The 24,073-nt window shown below is 38.5% G+C and overlaps 1 protein-coding gene across 4 annotated transcripts; it reads left to right on the forward strand.

The window, feature by feature from the left end:
* The first annotated feature begins 1,844 nt into the window (after positions 1-1,844).
* LOC131231895 (putative recombination initiation defects 3) lies at positions 1,845-17,626 on the forward strand. 4 transcript variants are annotated; one of them, XM_058228245.1, is made up of 12 exons: positions 1,852-2,079; positions 2,214-2,329; positions 2,410-2,569; positions 3,830-3,977; positions 4,219-4,353; positions 10,894-10,946; positions 11,054-11,245; positions 11,738-11,803; positions 11,930-11,985; positions 13,856-14,003; positions 14,493-14,574; positions 17,050-17,626. In XM_058228245.1, exons 2-12 carry the CDS (start codon positions 2,265-2,267, stop codon positions 17,154-17,156), a joined length of 1,212 nt encoding a protein of 403 aa, XP_058084228.1. In that variant the 5' UTR covers positions 1,852-2,079; positions 2,214-2,264; the 3' UTR covers positions 17,157-17,626. The 4 variants fall into 4 exon arrangements, 2 of the variants coding, with proteins under 2 accessions (XP_058084230.1, XP_058084228.1); XR_009164557.1 differs by lacking the exons at positions 14,493-14,574; positions 17,050-17,626 and adding an exon at positions 14,341-14,471 and having other exon boundaries at positions 1,845-2,079; positions 11,902-11,985; XM_058228247.1 differs by lacking the exons at positions 14,493-14,574; positions 17,050-17,626 and adding an exon at positions 14,341-14,485 and having other exon boundaries at positions 1,845-2,079.
* The last annotated feature ends 6,447 nt before the right edge of the window (positions 17,627-24,073 follow it).

Here is a 24,073-nt window from a genome sequence, read left to right on the forward strand (position 1 = left end):
CTTGATAGGCTTTTACATGTTGTGTACATTTATGAATGATCGCCTAACTTACTTGGTGGATTTTTTATCTTCTACTTTTATATATATTTTTTCCTCTTTATCCATTTATTCCTAAGCAAACCCATCTCATCATTATTTTTTTAAGAAATAAGAAAACACATCTTTTTAAGTTGGAATATTTGTAATATTTTTTTATCTCATATTTCTATTAGAATATTTAATATATATATATATATATATATATATATATATATATATATATATATATCATTTCCGCAAGACAATAATATTTCAATATAATATGTAAAAGTAGGATGAAGAAGTGACAATTTCTACAACAAAGGATAGTTGTAACGGATGATAGATCGCGAAGAGTTGTAAAAAAACATAAAAGATCATCAAAGTGAAGTAGTAAAAGAAGCCAATCACTCGGTGTTCAAGTACATGAACAGATAAATGAAAAAGGTATTTAAGTGTATTTTCATCCCAAAATTTTGAAAAAGTATTCGAAGAGTAAGAAAATAGTGATATGAAGGTGTTATTTTCACTCCCATGACACCCTTCCCCTAGCCCAATCATCAGGTGGGCCATACATACACACCAAGTATTATTTATGCTTTTTTATAAACATACACCTTCTCATCCACCATGTTGTCACTTGTAGAGCAAACCAGACGAATCTAGAGAAGCTTCTTGATCAACGACCAATATTTCTCACACGCTGTGTCTGGCACAAATCGAACCTAGCAACGTCCAATTAGGACCTATTTGGTCGGACGGATCCCATGGGATTAGGAGGGATGAGATGGATTTTAAGGTAATGATGGTGCTGTCAGTGGATTGGTTTAAGATCCATGGGATCGTTGTATCCCCGAACAAGTTCACTGAGTCATTTTGGCACGCCCGGCATATCCCCGGATTTTACCTTCCAATCCCTTCCAATCTGTCCAACCAAACATGCCCTTGGCACGATTGAATGAGATTAGGAGGGATGGGATCAATTTTAAGGTAATGATGGTGCTGTCAGTGGATTGGTTTAAGATCCATGGGATTGCTGTATCCCTAGACAAGTTCACTGAGTCATTTTGGTACGCCCGGCATATCCCGGGATTTTACCTTCCAATCCCTTCCAATCCGTCCAACCAAACACGCCCCCGGCCCGATTGAACGAGATTAGGAGGGATGCGATCAAATTTAAGGTAATGACGGTGATGTCAGTGAATTAGTTTAAGATCCATGGGTTTGCTATATCCTGGGACGAGTTCATCGGGTCTGTTTGACTCGTTTGGCATATCCCGGGATTTTACCATCCCATTCCTCCTAATCCCATGGGATCCATCCTGCCAAACACGCCCTTAGGTATATGTAAGGGCTCATCATGATGTATCCATTTATCCACCCCGTCCATCCCTTTTATCACATCATGTTAAGGAATCAGTTCAAAAATGAGGCAGATACAATGTTCTAGTGGACCACACCAAAGAGTAAGCTTGGGTTGCATTAAATGTACAAGTCTTACTTGGTGTGGTCCATTAGAGAGTTGGATCTGGCTCATTTTTGGGGCAATACCTTAACATGACATGATAAAGGGGATGGACGACGTGGATAAACAGATACATCATGGTGGGCCCCACACAGACTGGTCGGACGCTCAAAGGTCCGACGGGGTCTGAGGCTATCCGCTTCCGGCTGGTAGGGGCACCGTGTCCTCAAATGATTTGAGGATATAATGGGAATTTCAATAGAAGATAGGGGATGGAAAGGGAATTCCCGCTAAAACTCCTCACTATATAAAGCTCGAACGCCCCGCCCTTCAAAATTTTAATTTCCATTCAGAAAAGAAACAGAAGCACAGCTCTCTTCTACAGACTCACTGAAGCTAGGGTTTTTAAATCGTTCGAAGAAGATCAATACGTTGTAGAAGTCCTTTTTTCTGTCTTCGAACAAAGTGAGGGTTTTGATCCAGGCCTCGATCATCTGACGAAGCTCAAGGTCATCAGAATGCAGTCATCTGCAATCCGTTCGATGAAATTCCAGGGGCTCCAGTCGTCACGTGAAGCTCTAGACTAAATCGATAGGGTTTTCCTGAATCTCTATCCTTGGAATTGATTTATCGTTTTCCTGAATCTTTATCCTTGGAATTGATTTATCGTTTTCCTGAATCTTTTTCACTGGAATTGACTTCTACATGATTTGTTGACGATTTCGAGCAGTAGATGGAGACATAGCATTTATGGAGATTATGATCCTCTGAAATTCAGACAATGAAGTTGAAGATCAACAAGGCCTGTGATCTGAGCTCCATTTCTGTCCTTCCACCGCATTCCAGGTCCAGATCTATCAAGAAAACCTGATCCAGTCACATTTATAGTCTTCTTTTGTGGTGATTTCCTTACTCTGTTCGTGCAGGAGAGGAAATGCGGTCCCACCAGGAGCAGATACTTCGGTTTTCAGTAAAAGCCAGGGTTCTTCGCAGTTCTGGTCGCAGTCGCAACAGTCATTTTCACAGGGCATGTCAATGTCTCAGCTCTCACAGAATTCTCAAGAGGAAATTATGACAAATGAACATGTAAGGAACTTAGATATTGCCTTAATTTTCCATATATTTTACACGAATTTATGATCCATTTAATTTTCATTTCCTACTAATATGACATTATGATGAAATTTTAAAAAATTAAATAAAACTCGAATTTGCTATGAGTTTTTCCTTTTTTGGAAGAAATTGTGGTGAATTACTGCAAGAAACTCGATTTTAAGATCATGATTTTAAGCTAAAAATAATAATTTAGTTAGTTCCATTTTCATGAATTAGGGTGGTAATCTTTTAGATGAATTAGTCAGTTCCAAGGAAGCTATGATAATCTTTTACATGAATTAGGGTGGTGATTTTGCATGAAGTCATCTCTATTTTCATTTTCCTGTTATTTGAGATTGTGATGATGAACTTGAAAAAGAAAATTGAACTTGCTTTGGTTTTTCCCATATTGGATCAGATCATGGCAAATAAACATAAGAGACTCGATTTTGCCATCATTTTCTAAGTTTCAGAGGAATAAGTAGCAATCATACATTTCTTTGGTATGCTTTTGATTTCCTCTTAATTGAGTTGTGAGGATACAATTGAAAGGAGTCAATGCTTTCACTGAAGCTAAATTTTTTTTTCTTCTCATTTTTGAAAGCGATCGAGAATATTTTAGGAAGCCCAATTTTGCCTGAAATTCCAGGGTTCGGAGGAATTAGGTGTGACTTTTAGATGAATTCATCTTTAAGTTGCCTTTCTTTTCCTATACCATGAGAAATTTATGATAAATTTGCCAGCATAGAAAAATAATAATATTTCATTTTCTATAAAAATTCACAAAAAACTAATTCAAATTTTGTTCAAGACAAGTTGCACTCAGGTATTTCACTTTTGAAGTTTGGTATTATGGAGAGTTTCCACTATGCATGAATTATTATATTTAGTTTTTGTAAATAAATTGTGCAGGATGAGAGTGATGTGTGGTATAAAAAATAAACGAAAAGAAATGTTATCCTGCATAATTAGATCCATTTTTTTCATGTGTACGGGTGCATGTTTGGGTGAAATACCTCAACACTGACTGTGGAATTCATAGCAGTCCACTGGCTTTTAAATTTATCAAGAATTTTTGCCAAATTTAAGAAAATATTAGATGTATATATTTGGATTGATGAGTATAATCTTTGCTACCATCTCTGTTGCTGCTGCCAAAATTTCCAGATCCTTCTTGAGTTGCTATTTCTTCACTTCTTTAGCAACACTTCTTTTTCTTCTTGACTAATCATGTGCACATTGTAAATTTAGAGATTTGGTTCTCAAGACAACTCGTTGAAGAGGATTTCTTGCTTGGCGCCTGTTACTTACACGCGAGAAGATAATCAGATGCCAATGTCGAGATCATCCAACAACGTTATCCGCAGATGGAGTTCAACTTCTGCTCCAGATAATAGATGTAAGCTTGTAAGATCTTTGGATGATCCATAACCCACCGGCGTTTTTATGCAAGAAGACTAAAATAACACTAATTGGAATTTTAAACAAGAAAATTTTAGCCTTTTTAATTGGAATTTTAACCAAGAAAATTTTAGCCTTTTTAAAACAATGCATGGGTTAAGCAGGCCACATTGTGTGTAGCTTGTGTTTTTGTGTATGTTTGCTCCTGGGAGAGGCTAAGTTTTGATTTGTCTGAACAGGCCATGTCAATGAGGAACTTGAACACAGAATCGGACTGATGGAAACTTCATTAAACAGGTTGGGAATGGTCCTAGAATCTGTTCAGAGCGACGTCATGCAAGTTAACAAAGCAGTTAAAGAAGTATCACTGGAGAGTAAGTATATTATATCAGAACAGGAACTAGAAAAGTTGTTCTCAGACCATGGGCTTCACTTCTTACTAATCTTGTGGTTGTAACTTGTAATGACTAAACTATTTACTGTAATTACTCAACCAACATGTCCCTTGTGCGGCATGGTTAATTAGGGCCCTGTTTGGTAGGCGCCTAAAAATGTTTTCATCTCATTTTAGCTAACAGTAATTATGTATTAAAGATACTAGTCTTTGGAAGCGGATTGCATCCTACCCCTGTTTGTCCCGAGCTTAGAACAGGTCGGAGCTCCGAGTGGCTACCATGGTGTATGGGTTATATACTCATGGTTCATCCATTTTGCCATATCATTTTAGGGTATAAGCCCAAAAATGAGGCATATCCAAGGCTCAAGTGGACTATGCCACAAGTAGCAATGATAGTGAGACATTCTGTTGAAACCTTCCTACGGCCCACTATGATAGTTAAGTGCCATCCAACCTGTTCATAAGGTCACATGGATCTGGATGAAGGGAAAACACAAACATCAACTTGGTCCAAAACTTCTACAGCTCCAGAGAAGTTTTCAATGGTGGCCGTTTAATCCCCAATGTGTGGGCCACTTGAGCTTTGGATCTGCCTCATTTTTGGGCATATACCCTAAAATGGTATGGAAAAATGGATGGACAGTGAAGATATAACCCATACATCATGGTGGCCCCTCAGGGCTCCTGCCCATTCTGAGCTCAGGGCAATCTGCTTCCCTAGTCTTTAATACATAATCATTGTTAATATGAATTCATCATGTGTCAGAGATGAAGATCTCCAATACATAATTACTGTTGTCTTCTCTACGGGAGTCTATCAAACAGGGCCTAAGAGTTAAACCCGGCAATGTAATTTTGTTCCATTTAGTTTTTACTCTTACATAAATGAAACTAGTATGATGTTATCTCCTCTACAGGATTTGTTGAAATGTGTATTTTATCTTGCATGTTGTATGGATTAGTGTTTTAAATAGCGTCGTGTGCTACTTAGCGTGAAAAAAAATGCCTATTTCGCTACAGGCCATAGCGTAAGGCAGCGGACGTGACAAAATAGTGGTTTGATTGGAAAAAGGGGGCAATTTTAATGTTATTAGTTAAGCAACGAATGTAAATGGTATTAACCTGTCCTTCTCACACGTGGCAATGTTGTGGAGTTATCCAGACCATCCAAATTGTGGTTTCTATTGTAGAGAGAATATCTTTTCCTCTACTTATTTTAGACAATCTTAACCATCTATAAATGGGCCTCCACGTGGACGGATGAGGACTTATGGCACATTGTAAATGGTGTGAAACTCACATTTTAAAGAAGTGGTCTTAAAAGTCGAAAGGTATCGAAAGAGGTGCCTTTGCCACTTTTGAAAGCCCTGATACTCGACGCATGCAACCGACTAGCCCCCAAATCCAAATTGTTGATTCTCTCGATCCATAAAGTCATCGAAGGGGGAATTTTGGTCGATGAATTGAACCTGCAAGAAGGTCCATTTACTGTATTTTCAAGAACATTGGAGCCTGAACGAAGGAAAAAAATTAAATCAAATTCCCCCCGTTTCACATACATATGGCTATGAAGCTCAAAAATTCAGTTTCGATTGATTGAATCTCTTTTTGAGCTTGATAGATGTATGTTCTTGCCACTAAATATCTCTTCACGTTTTTTTTTTTTTTCATTTTGGATGAGGATTTGTGGTTTCTTTTGGGATTTTTTCGATTTTTCTTATTTTAGGAGGCCGGTTCCTATGCAATGTTGTATGATAGGATTGTTCTATGACATTGCTATGTGTGGGGCCTCCTGTGGTGTGTGTATGCAATGCACGCGATCCATCACGTGGGCCACCATACTTCAGTGGAGGTGTTTGGAGGGTTGTGCATTATTTTCTATGTCGTGGCTCACATGCATGGGGCCTGCTGTGGTGTGAGTATGGCATTAAGTCCAACTTGTTTAGTCCATCATGTGGGCCGCCACTCTACAGTGGTGGTTTTTTAGTGTTTGTCGTGGTGTAATGTGTGGTGTCCACGTGATGATGTTGGTTGGTCCCCCCCTTTTTTTTCCTAGGTGTGACTGTCCATTGTTTCTAGGTCTTGTTTTCTATCATGTGGCTGTCCATTGTTCTCTATGGTGAAATACTAAAATGTTAATAGGTTATTTGACAATTGTCATCTATTATGTTTTGCGAGTTTGTGACTTGTTGGACTTATAATTTTTTTGTTTTTCAGTAAACTAAAAAAGAGAAAGAGATGTCCGAGGGAAAAGAGAGACAGAGATTTTGCATGGAAATATGTGGCTGATAATCCACGAGGACTACGTGTTTTGTAAATTTTGTGGTAAAAGATGTTCAGGAGGCATGACTTGCCTAAAGCATCACTTGGCTGCAACCTTCAATGGGATAAGGCCGTGCCCAAAAGTGACACAAGAAGCAAAGGAGGAGTGTATAAAGGGTCTAAGAGAGTATCATGATGAAAAAGATTAAAAAATGAGGTGTTTCGTGATTTTATTTTATTTTTGGGTGGGGGGGGGGGGGGGGGTAATGATGTGTTTGAGACTGGCGATGGATCTTTTGGTAACCAGTCAACGGTAAGAGCAAGGGGTCCTATGGACCTGTTTCTTAGCAGTGAACAACGACACATTGAAGAGAGAAAAGAAGTATGTAGGGCGATTGAGAGATTTTTTTTTGGGAATGCTTTGCCATTGAACCTATGCAATAGCCCATGCTTTTCGGATATGTGTGAGGCTATTGGAAAGTTTGGGTAGGGATTGAAGCCACTATTCATGCATGAGATGACAACATGGATACCAAAGGAGGAGGTTGCTAATAATGATAATTTAATGAAAGCATACAAAGATTCATGGAAAGCTTATAGGTACTCAATTATGTCTGATAGTTGGACAGATGCAAATAATAGAAGCGTCATCAACTTCTTGATAAATAGTCGGGCTGGAACAATGTTTTACAAGTCTATTGATGCTTCAGATTCAATTAAAGATGAAAATTTGTTGTTTAAATATCTTAATGATATTGCAGAAGAAATTGAAGAGCAAAATGTGGTTTAGGTTATCACAAATAACCATTCAAGCTATGAGCGTGCCAGGAAGAAGGTGATGGAGAAGATAAGAAAGATATATTGGACTCCATGTGTTGCATATTGCATAGACTTAATGTTGGAGGATCAAAAAAATAAAAATGTTTTCTAAAACGCTTGAAAAGGCAAGAATAATGACCAAATTTATTTATGGGCGTTGAATTGTTCTCAGCATGATGAGAAGCTTCACGAATAATAATGAGCTTTTACGGCTATTGGTGACACGCTTTGCAACAACTTAACTCATCCTTTAAAGTATTTACAAGCAAAAGAAGGGTCTTCAAGCCATGTTTGTATCGGATCAATGATATTTGTGTTCTTGGGCTAAAAATACTAAAGGGAGTGAAGGCACGGGCTATCATAATGTTTGATCCAAAGTTTTGGCCGTAAGTCGCTTTATGCATTAAGAGCATCATGCCTTTAGTAAGTGTTTTGAGAGAAATAGATTCAAAAGAGACGCCAACAACGAGCTTTATTTATGAATTGATGGACTCGGCAAAGGAGAATATTGCATTGAATTGCAATAATGTAAAAATGAGATATGTTCCAATTTGGAACAAGATTGATGAGAGGATTCCTCAACTTCATTGTCTTCTACATGCAGTTGGGTACTATTTGAATCCTCAGATACGATACTCAGATAAGTTCTCTACACTCCCTAAGATAAAAAGAGGGTTATTGGAGTGCATTGATAGGATGATCCCTAATAGGAATGAGCTTGAGGATGCTGGTATTTAGTTGGATGAATATGATTTTAGAAGAGGGGATTTTGGCTCTCAGTTGGCACTTGATACCATGATGAGGTGTTCCCTAGGTGATTTTTATTTTCATTTTTATGGATACTATATTTCTATAGTAGGTTAAAGCATTCGTTAATTTCTAAGTAATTTGTGTAGCTGATTGGTGGGCACGCTTTGGAGATAGAACACCACAACTTACAAGGTTTGCAATTTGGGTTTTAAGCATCACATGCATTTGCTTCTGGCTGTGAGAGAAATCGGAGTACTTTTGAGTAGGTGACTTTTGTACTCTTTGATATTCTAAATTTGTTATTTAGTGCACTAGCAAATGTTTGACAATTGACGTAAATCATGATATTGTATTGATAGATTCACACGAAGAGGAGAAATCGGCTAGAGCAACAAAAGATAAACTCTCTAGTATATGTGATGTATAATATGAAATTGCAGGAAAGAAGTATGAAGAGGAGGGCGACAATGGATCCTATATTGATTGACCACATTGCTTCAGATGATGAGTGGATTGTTAAGAAAGAAGACCCTGTTCTTCTAAATGATTCATCATGGGTTGAAGATCAAAACATGGCATTTGATATTAGTGCTTTTGTAACTTAGGGCTGAAAGTTGGGTGGGTTCAACCCGACCGACCCGTGACCGACCCGACATTGGGTTGGGCTTGGGCAAGATATATCGAGTCCGATCACGAGCTTGGGTTATACAAACACCAACCCGATAAAACTTGGGTCAGGCTCGGGTTGAGGTCTTGGGTTGCCCGACCCAACCCGAACCCAAACAACATATAAGTTATTTATAAATTATAATTGAGTATGGATCGTCTGTGTTGAAGGCATAGGAAATTTCAGTGTTGTTGAGTCTCATTGGTCCACATCATTTCCAATGACTCAAGCTAACAATATATGCCGGATTTCTCTCTCCCAAATAGATTGTGTGCTACACGAGTAGTTTTCCTATATTTTAGCTTGTTTGTTTAGGAAAAATGAAGTTTTTTATGATAAATAACTACGTATATAATTAATAAAATTATAGATACAAAAAATAAAACGTGTATTGAAATATGATAGACTAGTGTAATAATGAAAATATTAGCATGTATCTGCCCGAACAACCCGACTAACTCGACTGAGCTCACTTGGGTTGGGCTTGGGTTGAGAATTCCCAACCCGAGGTTGGGTTGGGTTGGGTTAGGGTTGAGGTATAGTAACCTTGGGTTGGGCTAGGGTTGAGCACCAACCCGACCAACCCGCCCGACTTTCAGCCCTATTGTAACTATTCCGGAGTTTGATGAGCTAGCTAGCAGCAATGCACCATCAACATCTAGTGGTTCAATTCCTCCCTGTTCCCCTAACCCTCTCCCTTCCTTAAATGAAACTTATAAAAGAAAGGCTACAACTTATTTAAGTAAGTTTTTCTAGTTATAGCTTCCAACTTTCAAGATTACGTTTTACGTGAACATTTTTTACACAAAAAAAAAAAGAAGAAAAAGAAGAAAAACCACGAATCTCTTTCTTTAATGCGTAGGTGGTCCTCTAGGATGATTTTTTGCTCATATGGGCAAGACTGTTCATGAAGTGAATGATGTAGATGCTGATGCCGATGATGAAAGGGCTAGACATGGTGACAACAAAATGGATGAGGAGGACGACGACAACGATGGTGATCTATTAGATGATGAGGATTTAGTAGATGATGAAGATGACCTCATCAAGAGTTAGTGACTTTTAGAGTTAGAGTCTAGAGCCTAGTAGATTTAGTGTTGTTTGAAATTTGAGCCTTTTGAGGAATGTGATATTTGTACTTAATACTCTAAACTCATGAAATTTTATAGTACAGCTTATATTTGTGGGTTGTGACTTGTGGTTTCAATTAGACATCATTAATCAAAGTAGTTTGCTTAGAAAGTTGTTGATGTGATAGCGATTTGATTTGGTTTAAATATAAGTGGATTGGTTTGCTTTTACTAGAAAAATAAAGCATTTTTTAGGCTATTTTATTTTATTTTATTTTTTATTTTTTAAATGTTTATTCTTAGTATTCACCATATTTCTCTATTTTTAATTAAAAAATATAAGTATGTGTAGCTTAGGCTACACGCTATAGAGGGCTACATGCTATGCAATACGCTACGCTCCATTTTCAACACTGGTTTGGATAGCTTCTGTTTGGTTTTACTTTAGTTCCATGTTGATAGTTTGTATGCCAATGTACCGACATGAACAAAAAAAAAAAAAAAAAACCCATGCAACTAGGATTTTTTCAAGCATATAAAAATGTCTGAACGTTATAAATGTTTAAACAGTGTTAAGGATTGATTAAGTCCTTAATTCATCACCTTTGTCATCATCAACATCACAGCCATGACCCCGCTGTTTGAGATTCGCTGCCAGGTGGAGTTTATTTAATCCTTAATTAGTAGCAAGTGTTGGAAATAATATCTCAGTTCGAGAGAATCAAATGAAATGGAAGCAAGTGCTGGCAATAACTTACAGCATCTTTTATAAATTAAATATATTCCAAATGATTCCCTAGAATATGGTCTGCCGAAGGAATGCTATCATGTTTTCCAACTTGCTGTATTAATATTTTGGTTTCCTTAGCATTATATTACCACCAAGAAAGGCTGTTTGAAAATGGGTACAATTCAACTAATTTTGGCAAATTTCAGTATTCTTCTGTAGTGGGTGGTATACAGCAAAAAATGATTGTTCATGATAACTCCTTGCAGTTGGTGGTAAGACCATGTGGTTTTCTGTCTTTTTACTTGCTTTATCGAGCTGTTTCTTGTATTTGTTATATTCATGAATATAGACTTACTTTGGCATTGAATGGAATAATAAGCTCAAGGGAGAGGATGATATCAAAGCCAGTCTTGATGTAAATCTGAAGGCTATATCTGATCAATTGAGAAAGGAATCAAATCAGCACAAATTAGATAAGATTGAATCCACACTTTCAGCACTGCCTGTTCAAATCGAGACACGACTATTGAAGCTCCAAAATGAACTTTATCAGACCTTCATCAAAGAAATGGTACGAATTTTAAGCACTTCTAAATTTATACACCATAAGATCATGTCCTTTTGGGTGTGTGTGAAGCACTCCCACATTTGTACACCATAGGATCACATCCTTCTCTTTTGGTGTGAACAATCTCTCACTCCTCTGATAAATGTTTTCAAGATTTTTCGATATTGAAATTGCTGTTTTTTTGTTTTTTGTTTTATTTTATGGTAACGAGTATATTGAAAACAGAAAAAAGCCAAAGGGCTAGGGATATATTCAAATGGTTGCTTTTTATTATTAAAAAGAAGAAGTTGCTATTTCTACAATGACAGAAATGTCTCTGAACTTTTAAGAGTAAGATGTCATATACCTGCAGAGTAAAGAAGTTTCTTGTTCCCAGTAAACTGTAAAATATTTAATAAATTTAATTGAAAAGGCAGGTGGAGTGCTCACATTTTCTCATTTTTTGGGTGCATCATATTTTCCGTGGTAGTTCTTAGATTCTTGAATTCCTGGCAGGCTATTATCAGTAGCATGAAGCCTCTCAATGAGAACCATCAACCGCGTGCTGTTCAGCCACCAAAGGTAGTAATTTTTTTCCCCACCATATTGATAATTTAACTGTTCCTTTTATGCTACATCCCTTCATAATTTGTTCATGTTTCTTTTGCAAATCTTTTTAGTTTCTTACTGGTTCTCACAAATGCACAGAGGAAAAGCTGCATCGCTACCCCATCCCTAAAAAAGCAGCAACCCGTTATGGAAAAGTATGATTGTAATTCATGGTTCATTTATTTTTTGTTATTGCTTTGCTTAGATGGTACATAAGCCACACAAGTATCATTGTAGTTGAGGAGGTTACTTGAAGAAAATGGAATTCCCAAAATTTGCTAATTGATTTTTCTGCAACAAATCCCAAAAATTCTTGAGCTCTGCCGGATATACATGTTCAGTCCTTTTCAAGTTGGCGTCATTCAACGTTTTTTGACAAGGGAAACTTATTTTATTAGAGTGTTGTCAGCAATCAGATTCATTCTTACGGCTCCAAGCGATAGTTATTCCTCAGATATTTTTGTTCACTGACAGTTGCTTGCTAATTTTTCTTCAAAATAGGAGAAAAGAATGTAGTTCTTAGGTGACAGCTGTTGGTGGGATTGACTGGGGTCAATACATTGATGTCCCTTAAATGCCTTTATGTTTAAAATATTGCAAATATCACCTTAATTCTGCTGTGTTTAGCTCTGTCAAGTTTAGTTTACACGCATGTGAGCTGAGTATACCCATAGTTGCACAAACCTTCCATCTTGGTGGTACTCCACTTCTAATCACACGTTGAAATCATGCTCTCACTCCTGCTTCCTACATGTTTTTACTTGCTGATATTTCGAAACAAGCTTCCCTGCTCCTATACCCAAATTTGTTGACGTTTACCTTTATTCTTTGTGCAACTATAATGATGCAGGACAACTAACCACTTGCTCTAAAAGCTCAAATTGATAAAGTGTGGCAAATCAATCCCTTTATCTCATAGCCCAGCCCCCACATCCCATGGGTTAGGTCCTTGGCCGAACCCCGTTGTGGGCTCCACATCACATGGGTTCTGCCTCACACGAGCCACCCGCCTCACACGGGCTGCCCACCTTGAGTGTGCCTCTGCATCCCATAGGCAACCCCACTTGAGCCCGGTGTGAAAATGCCCCTGCATTATATAAGTTGGGTTGCAACTTGGGTCAAGCTCAACCCAAACCCAGCTGGCCCAAACCAAAAATTTTGATGGGGTTGGGTTGAGTTCCACTTAGGCTCGGGCTGGAAATCCTCAACCTCAACCCGGGTTAGGTTGGGCTCATTTGTCTCGGGTTGAGGCCTTGGGCAACCCAACTCAACCCAAACCCAACCTTGTATTCCACATATAGTTACTGATGAGAGTTTTGATACTCTAGTAGAGCCTGACGGATGATACCTAGGCACTTGAAAATTATGTAGACCAAACCCAACCCAAGATGGGTTAGGGTTGGGGATATGGTAAAGTGGTCTGGGCTTGGGTTCACTCAAGCCACAGGTTGATCCAGTTTGATGTTGGGTTGGGCTCAGGTTGACCCTCAACCTGACCCGACCCATCCAAACTGTGCCCCTTACTGCAAATAGACCAAAAATTGCGCATAGGGAATCCTCAAAAACCTAAGTTATGTGATTCAGGTAGCAAAAGATTAGTTACAAATCTAAGCATAACTGATAGGGGTAGCACTGGGCTCAGTCTGCTCACTAGTCATTCTATATGTCAGACTTGAGCTTGACCCACTTATTGGTCACATTATAGTCATTAATTAGGCCGAAATTCAGGCCAGTGACTGATCCATTGGCCTAAAAATCAGGCCCAAGACCAGCACATAGTGGGGTGGACCTGCATGCTCAGTTGCCTGGTCCTAACATTCAAGTTAAAATTATTCAGAAACTGTAGCCTAGCTGGTATGGTCCTCTTTAGATTCTACACAAATCGTAGGTGTAGAGTTCAACGCCTGTGTAGATGTCGATTTCGAATCTCATGTAACAGATATAACTGTACTTTTTTTAGTTTTCTGAAGGACCCGAGCATCATGGTCTTTACGCTTATTTTTCAGAGAATTTTCTTGATTTCAGTCCAGTTGCACCTCCGAAGTTCTGTACGAGGAGGGGGTTGATTCCGAATATAGAAGTAGAGAAGCCGTTAAAACCAAAAACAGTGGCTTTCACTGATACCAAACATACTATAGAGCTCAAACAGGAAGAAGTTACTATCATGAAACAGGTACTTCTCAGCTTTCTCATCGTTTTTTGGGAAGAGATCATTATGCTCTTTGCCTTTCTAATATGCGATTATCTTGAAGCTTTTGTTTCCCAAATTTATAAAAGGGCACACACAGTGGTCTTTAGGCTAAGGTGAAATGTCTGTTCCTGTTGATGGTATAGAACAGAATGGTGAAAATTGAACACAACTATGTAAGCTATCATGTATGAAATGCTGCCTTCCAAAAAAATAAAATAAAAATAATAATCTCGTGTTCTGCCCTGATTTTGGTTGCATATTCACCTGTGCTTTCCCTGATGAACGGCTTGGATCTCTGACATGTGCGCTGTATGCACAGGCCTCTGTCATGTGTTCTGCCCCCTCACATGAGGAGCAGCTCACTGAATCACTGCCCTTAGTTTGAATGAAGGGGCGGCCCTTAAAATACTGAAAGTACGGTGATGGCAAGGTCTTTTGGAAGTCCATTTGATGAAAATGTTGGTTATGCAGGAACAAGATTGTAGAGTACTCATCGAATCAGATGAGGAGATTGATGGAGGCTTTTCCTTCTTGCTTGAGGAAAAGGAAATAGGTAACCAACTTCATATGTATTCCTAGAGCTAGTTTCCCAGCAACCTATGCAATGGGTACCTATTTCTCATTTTAAAATACTTATAATGTAACTATGTTAAATATTCTGTACTCTTCTAGATATTTGTAATTTATAATAATCAAATATCAAGTCGAGTCAGGTTGATACACACCGATCCATAGCTCAAGTGGTAGACTGAGGGGAGATGACCTCGTTTCAACACTGAGGTCTTGGTATCGATTCCCAAGTGGGCTGTGGCTAATAATGGGGTGTGTACTAACGTGCTAACTGAAAAAGAAGAAGTTGAGTCAGGTCTATTCTATGAGTAGACTTGACTCGGAGGAACATTGAGTCGAGTCAAGTTTTCAGGTTTTTAAACTATGTTGTGAAGACCTGTCCCTTGGCTTGTAGAAGAGGCCAAGCCTGGCGGCCTGACAGCCTGGTCATGGGTCAGGTTCAGGCTTGAAAATGAGGGCTATCTGGTAAACAGGGCCAGCTCTGGCTGACCCTTAGCCAATCTGTTTATAAAGATCTTATAAAAACTAACAGAAGATTTTAATCCCAAACATCTTTAACTGTACTAGTTTGAAACGCTTGCCTGACTACGTGTAGCCATGTGGGGCTGTGACTCTTTGCTCGAGTGGATGAAATCCACCCCATCCATCAAGTGTGCCACCTGTGTTTGGAGCAGGGTACAAAGACACAGTTGTAAAACTCACTGATTCGACTTGAAACTTAGCTGAATCAACTGGACTTGGCAATATTTTGAGTCGAGTCTATGGGAAACTCGGTCTTGTGCGGACCCGATCCTGACTTGGGAAGACTCGTTGAGTCGACTCAAACAGAGTCACCCAGTTTTGCCGAGTATCATTGGCAGTAAAAGGTAAAACAAAGGAAGTGGGAATAGAACCCTAGCCTCTAAGACATGTTCATAGCTGTTCCTAGCCTGTGGGAGGTCCAATGAGTTTATTGCTAATCATCTATTTTATATTTTTAATACTAGCTACAGCTATTTTAAGTATCTATTTCTAATAATGGAATTTAATTTATAATTTTATTAAATATCGAGTCTTGAGTTGGGTCGAATCTTTGAGTACACCCAACCGGGCTGAACATTGAACTATGCCCGGACATGAGGCCGATTCAAACCTGAGGTGGGCTACACCATTGGGAACAGTAGAGATTGGGAAGTCATACCATTAAAATTGTCCAAATTGGGTGTGAGGTCCACCATGGTGTGTATATGCCATCCAATCCACTCATCTGATATGTCATACCATGATGAATGGATTCTTCGAAAATCAGATGCCATTTTAAGACTCGTGGGGGCCATGCCATGTGAATTTTAGTGTTTTTCGGCATGATTTTACACTGTTCCCTATGATGTGGCCCACCTAATTCTTGGATTGGACTGATTTTGAGATTCATGGTGAAAATGGTTGGTGCATCTGATGGATAGGGTGGATCTAATGCATGTTCTCCCCATGCTGCTCGGTTAGTTGTAGGCATACCCTTTGTATGACCATGCGGTAGTCAGGCTAGAGCGGTCCATACTAACCAGTCGAAAATGAGTCTGGTTCAAGTCAAGTTGGACCTGGGCCTACTAATTTGTGTGTTGGATTTGCCACTGGCTCAATTTCCTTTGTATTTAAGCCTATCAATGAATGAGGCTGGATCTACTGCAAATGTTTCTACTTTTAAGTTTAATGTACAAATCTACCTGTGTGGCCCATTGATGTTTTTAATGACAACCAGTCCATCCATCCTTTCAAACTCCTATTTCTCTCCTTTGCACTCCAAAACCAGGCTGATCCAATAATCAGGTGGGTCACACTACAGTGAACAGTTGTGTTGGAGACTCACCATTAAAAAAAAAAAACTTCTAGATTGTGTTTGGGGCCCACTGTGCTTTGTATAATCCATCTAATCCATTCAGAAGATGGATCCTACTAGGATGAGTGGATACCCAAGAAAATCAGGCAACTCCAAAACTCAGGTGGGCCACAACACATGGTTTTAGAGGTTTTAATCATGAATGTGCCTGTTGTGGCCCACCTTAAGTTTTGGATCGACCTGGGTTCTGGAACCCAAGGAGATCAGGAGAGGCTAATACACCGTACACATGATGTATGGACCAGATGTCAGTAAAACATCACAGCAAGTCCCGCACCTCGATTTGTACATTGAGCTTAAATAAGAAGCATTGATATTGGATCCGGACTCTATATGGATAACTGCTATAGTCTGCATTTGGATGCACAACTGAATTGCATGACGGGAGGACTTGGCCCCCTTAGTTGCAGTTTGAGATTGTTTCAATCCAACTTGAATCCTATGGAAGGAAATTAGATTTTGGTTATTCCCACCCTATTGAGCTAATAGCTGCAATTCAAATTCAGCAGTGCATCCAAACGCACGTTTTCTGATCTATATGTCTGAATAAAACATTTTTTTTTTTTTTGCTTTTGATGACAGGCAAGGGGAACCACTTGATGGAAGATGCGAGGGAAGAGACAAAACGGATTCTAAAGAAAGCAAGGAGGAGAAGGAGACAATGCTGTAATCCTATAATTCTAGTTTGAAGGTAAGACTGCAACTCATTGCCATTGTAACTTGGGTTTTACTAGATCTTTTTTTTTCTTTTTTTTTTCTGGTTGAATTTACAGAAAATTCTGAGCACCCATATGCACACACGTGCTCCACATTGTACACAGGTGCAAAATCCAAAAATCAGGCCGGTCTGCTCATCAGGTGGGCCATGTTTCTAATGGCCTGTGTGCTGGGTCAGTGTACATACACGATGGGGCCCACCTGATGAGCAGATTGGATATCACACCTGACATGTTGGCATCTGTTCTTGAATGTAGGAATATATGCGTAGGATTTGGGAATCTTATAAACTCGTATTATTTGTTGAAAAATGCACGGACCTTTTCTGGTGTGAATTTTCACTGTCAGTTGATAGGGGTTGAAACCAGCCTTGAGTAGTTCAAGAACAAATAAAAGGATTTTTGCTGCAAATTTTCTCAAGTATACTGATTTTACTAAGCAATACTTGGCTTTTTTGAAGTCTGAAAACGTAGTGAAATGGTCAAGGTGCCCTTGTCATTTTTTCCTTTTAAAGTTGCATTATTATTATTATTATTATTTTCAAAATGTCGAGTATTGTGTGGGACACATGTCCTGTGTATGATATCCAAGCTGTCCAATAGGTGCAACCCATCACGATAATCTCCCTAACAAAAGAATCAGGCTGATCCATGGTATTAAAAAATGGTTACAGAAAGCCGTTGTGTAAAATGGGCACCTGATGTAGGAGAGTGTGAAATAACAATGAAGAAGATCACCATCTTCCTTAAGTAGTAAAAAGTCCTAAAATCTACAAGAAAAAAATTCAAAATTTTATTATTCAATAATGTTCATCCTAATTCAACCAAACCTGAATTTATTTAAAATAGCAAAATTTATTAAAAATAGAAAGTCATGCCGGATGATTTCTAACTTGATTAGAAAACCCTTTTGTACTTGTATCCAAACGGTCCAAAGTTGAAGAAGTTACCGTTCTAAAATGAGATCGTGGTCACGTCTAATAAGCATAGATACGGCCTAACGGGCCTGGCATGTAGTCCAAGCCCAGCACTTTTTCGCTCAAGCCCTTTGCTTAGTAGCTCTCTCATGAATTGGCGGTTGTTAGGATTTCTTACCCTATTTTCTTGGCATGTGCTGATCCAGACCATTCATGTATTGGACCTTAACCTAGATGAGTGACGTGGCTAAATCCCACTTCAAAGATTTCATCATCCATGCATAGACTTTTTAATAGACTTATTTTCACCGTCCATAGAGGATATCATATTTCACTAGTTGGGCCTGGGACTCATGTCATGAAGCCCACAAATGATCATGATGAAGAGAAATATATATATATATATATATATATATATAGCTTCACATGAACGGTTCAGATTTTGGATCCACATCACGTATGATGGGATTGCATATGCGTGTGCGCATATGCGATCGCACAATCGCATATGCGGTCGCATATATATATATATATATATATATATATATATATATATATATATATATATATATATATTATATTGATGTGTCATCTTCGAGTGGCTTGAGTTTTTAGAGAAAGTGGTGGCTTGACATAGTATCAGAGCAAAGGATCAAGTCTTAGAATATTGGGAGCAGCAACTATACATGGTTGTTTGACATTTCTTTCTTTGGATAGGCCACTTCCCAGCGTTTATTTAATCAATTTTCAGGCCGAGGAAAAGTCAGGCCTGGGACCAACAATTTTTGGGCCCTGGCTTGGTTGTTGGGTCTTCAGTGTCAAGCCGAGCCTGGCGCAAAAACAGCCCATTGGCACCCTCATAGATTACTAGCTAAGGTGGAGAAAAAGCAGGTAATTAAAAAAAAAAAAAATACTAATAAATCAAAAAAAAAAAAAAAGAAGATAAAACGAGAGTATAAAGGGAGAGGATTCCCACATTAGTAACTCTTTGTACAAAACCAGAAATGCTACAGTAGAGCCGGACGAATTGTAATAAGGTAGATCACCAACCACCGGCATTTAAAAAGCATTTTTTAAAATTTTCTTAATGAAAAATGCTTTTAGTGTGCCACATGGCATATACTGATTGGTGCTCTACCTTACTAGAGTTTGACTGGCTCAACCCTATCATTTTCCATCCAAAAGAGCTATAGCTTTCTTTTATTTTAGATGTGGTTCTATGCCTGTAGTCAACCTATCACCCCAACTGTTATTAAATTGCATTTTATTTATTTAAATAAAGAGAGCATAGCTTCAGTGCGAACGGTGTCCACCGAGAGTTTGGTGTGCACACATCTTCCACCATCTAATCTAAGGATCTTTTATGAGAATTTCACCAGCCTTTTAGATTGGGAATTTCTAAGAGCACATTTTGAAATGCATGATACGATGAAAGTAATTCGGTTGCACCTGCAGAGACATGTGATGTGTATGCGCGCACTGACTCTCCCCTCGGTGCTCACTATGCACACAGACTGATTTTCTTAAATTAATGGAGAGAGCTTTCTAACATTTAATAATTACACATTGAATGATTAGGGTGATGAAATGATCTTAATTAGGCAATGAATCACTGTTTTATGGTTTTATTTATTTGTTTATTTATTTTTATTGAGGGCATTTACTTGATACTCCGGTAGAGTATGATGCTTGATATGCGGGCAGTTAGAAACAATAGGTGTTGCATGTACTGACTTAAATGAAGCTAAGTTGTGGAACCCAACTGTGGTCAATTGACTGAGTAACATGGACCTCTTATGAGTAATGCTCCCACACAACTAGTTGGCCATTGCATTTTCGTCCAACTAGCTGTGCATTTAAGTGGTAGATTGAGTGAAAGATACCTCGTTTCAACATTGAGGTCTTGGTATTAATTCCCTAATGGGGGTGGCTAACACTAACAGTGGAGTGAGGACTGACAGTGGGTGTACTAACAAGCTAACCCAAAAAAAAAAAAAAACCTCTTTTATATAATACATATGCTTACATTGAGGGATTTTAGAATCCCTGTCATAGTTACATAAAGTGACACACGTGTCAAAGATCTAGGCCATTCATCAGTTAAGACTCATTAAAGAAAAATTATGTACCAAAAACTAAGAAACTACACTTGTAAGGAAAGTACGCATGCGTGTTAAATCTGGATCATTGTACTGTTTTATTAACAACCAACACTTTTCATAAGTATTTGACATGATTGATCATAAGATCATCAAATTCTTTTTTTACCCCAGCATGTTGACGTGTAATCTATCTAATGCATGGATCTAATTTTGAGTTGGTTGGTCCAAATCTATAATAGCATATAGCCCATCCTACATTTACTCCACCTTCACACGTCTCATCTTTCCAAATATTCGTATGAAGTTTGCTTGACCTTCCTAAGGGTAACGGGGCATTGCTTTCGCAGACCTATAAGGGTCGAATTCATGTGGAGTAGGTCCATCCCGTCCATCATGTGGGCCACCTTAAGTTTGGACGAAGGCTTAAAAATAAGGTAAATTCAACACTCGATTGGGCTACACCATGGTAAATAGTTAAGATAAAAATTCCCACCATGAAAATCAACCAAATTGTGTTTAGCCTACTGGCTTATATATATATGGTTGTTGTTGTTTTACAAAAAGTAATGCTTGTAATGGACCAACCTATTCGACGGGTTGGATGTCATATTTACATAATAGGTTGGATGATACGTGCTGGCCGGACATTAAACGGTACTCCAACTTGGACTTTTATTGGAAAAAAAGAAATTCAGCGGAGGCTCAATCCTGATTTTTTACGGGGCTCACCTTGATGTGTATGTGTGATCCACTCCAACCATTAGATGTGTAATCTTATGTCAGGTACAGAACCTAAAAATCAAGACCACCCGTGATTCTGGTGGACCACAGAAAAATAGTTGGAATAGAGACGTCCACCCTTGATTTTTAAAGGGTCCACCATAGAGATTATATCAAATCCACTCCAATCATTAGATTCCACACTAAAACTTAGGCCTAGAACCCAAAATTCAAATCCATCTATCTTTCAAGTAGGCCACACAAATGTAAATAGTTTGGAGGGTGAGCTTTTCTTTATCAACTATTTCTAGATGCGTGGTACACCTGAAACAAGGATGGACCTGATTTTTGAACCTTAGCTGTAAGGTGAGGTCACCCACCTGATGTTCGGGGTAGATTTAAAATTAACACCATGGTGGGCTGACCCGAACGGGCCACTCTTTTCCAAAGTTAGTTTAAATCCCTTCTCTACCGGCATCATGAGGATTAATTACCAAAATAACGCTACTACTCTTCTCTGCCAAGTATTATGAGCATTAATTATCATCTTAAATTACGCCAAGCGGTAGTGTGCTGGGAACAGGTACCACATGGACTCCTACATCTGATTTTCTATGGGTCCACTCTAACATGTGAGATCTACTCCGACCATTATATGTATAATCCAGTTATACACACAAGGCCAAGAAATTAGGCTAACCCATAATTTAGATGGGCCACACCAATGGAGGAGGGAGACATCCACCCTTGATTTTTATCGGGCCCATCATGATGAAACTGTGAAATCCATTCCATCCATTAGATGTCACACCAAAACTAAGCTTGGTTCCAAAAATTAGGTCCATACATGATTCATGTGAGCCACACCATAGGAAATAGTTTAGTGGGTGAACCTTTCCATGTACAATGTTTCCAATCATGTGGTAGACCTGAAGTAAGGGTGGGGATGAAATTTGAGACATTGAACTAATATGGGGTGATATACTTGATGCTCGGGATTGATTTTACATTAGCACAATGATGGGGCCCACCCAAGCCATAGCCACCTTTCGATGCCAACATGAAATTAGTATGTGGGGGAAGCATTTACTTCCATTAATTAAGAGGGATTGCTTTCATTAAATGGATGGCTCGTCGGACGAAAATGCAATGCCCGCGTGAGCATTAAACCCCCTCTCTCTCTCTATGTTCTATGCGGTTGAGCTCTCTCTCTCTCTCTAGAGAGAGAGTGTGTATATACACACACAGGTTCTATGCCGTTGAGCTCACGAGAACTTCCCATGAGGTCGAGTTATGTGGGCCCACTGTGATGCGTGTCGACCATCTACCCCATCAGTCAGATGCATCATTCCATGGTGAGCCTAGGGCTTAAAAATCAAGTCAATCTGTGACTTGTGTGGACCACACCTCATACAAAAGTTGAGAGGTGTTTCCCTCCATTAAAACATTCATAATCTTTTTTGGGACCACTGAGATGTAGTTCACAAATCCAACCCATCCATTATGTGTGTCCCACTTGGATGAGGGGTCAGACCACGTTTCAAATGCATCCAAATTTCAGGCGGGTCCCTCCAAGTGCCTTTATATGTTTTAGGCATGTCTTCACATTATTTTAGATGGTATGGCCCATCTTAGTTCCGTATATTGTTGATTTTTAGGATATCCTATAATTTAAAGGGGACCCATCAAATCCATGGTGTTGATGTTCGACATACATCATGGTGGGGCCCACACAGCTCGACCTCATGGGAAGTTCCCGTGAGCTGACCGCATTGAACCTTTTCCCATGCTTTTAACCGACCAAAAAAGAGCCTTTTGGTTGATGGTAAACGGCTGTAAATGGATACACATAACAAAAAAGGCATGGTTGATGGTAAACAATGATAATTGAAATTAATGTGAAATGAAATGCAACAAAATCGTGTAAATGGGAATTCTCTCTAAAGCTGAGATTTCGATGCAAATACCAGATACGGTCTGATTGTTGAAAGTAGGCTCACTTTTATGGCCCATCTAAGGCTTATAATTTCAATTTTTTTTTTTACCAAAGTATCTATTTCAATTAGCTTATTGTAATTAGTATGTAAAATGCCATACATGCTAATTTGAAGTGTTAAAATTGATTTACTTATTCCAATTATAGGCATTCAAACACAAATTTTAAATTCCAATATATTCTACAGACATAATACATTTTTTAAATTTCAATATATTCTAATTATAGGCATCCAAACACAAATGAGGATTCCAACTCAGATCCATTTATCATGTGATTTGGTTTCCGATGTATTCCAATTACAAGCATCCAAACGACCCCTAAGTGTCCACAAATCCAATAGTCAATCCATCAAATAAAGGTAATTTTTTGATTCATGGTACATCTAAATTAGTACCCATAATTTAGATTCTCTAAGTAATTTCTAAGTGGTCGTGTATCATCCAAACACACTTAGCCAGAGTACGGTACTTCTTCTCTTCTTTCAATATCATCAAGATTACAATGGAGAAATTTTATAATCCCTGTTTAATTATTTCTAAATCATTTGTGTACCAATTGATCCAAATTCGAATCTAGACCGTTGGATCAGATTTTGCCATTATTTTTGTGAATCAGTTTGCATGGACGGCTCTGATGGGCATGATCCTCCTATGTCCCCATATTAAGGACCGGCAAGTAGCTGCCGGGATTCTGCATAGTGATGAAGGGACCTCGATAGATACCTGCCAACATGGCATATGTGCCTGAATGTAGGGACCACTGCATTAATCAGCTGGGCCACAATTGCACGAGAGAAATTAATGGTTTTAAAAACTTTACATGTATTCCTTTAATATATGATGAGGGATGGACGTGACGAGGTTCGAGCACCGTCTTCCTCAATGATAACTACTCTATATGGACTCCTTACAAAGATTTTTGAATTATTAAAGTAAGAAATATAAAATAATTTTTATAAAATTCAAAGTAAATTAATTGATAAAAAATAAAATAAAATTTACAGTCCCTTAAGTAGTGATATGAACCATAGGAAGAAGTTTCATGATCAAACTCCAACACAAACTCCTTACTGTAAATATATTTCCACTGGACTTCATGATTTTTGGCCAAAAATACTAAGTGTCCTATTTGATTTAACCATGTTATTCTTTT

This window comes from Magnolia sinica, chromosome 17 (genome assembly GCF_029962835.1).
Source record: "Magnolia sinica isolate HGM2019 chromosome 17, MsV1, whole genome shotgun sequence".
Taxonomy (NCBI): Eukaryota; Viridiplantae; Streptophyta; class Magnoliopsida; order Magnoliales; family Magnoliaceae; genus Magnolia; species Magnolia sinica.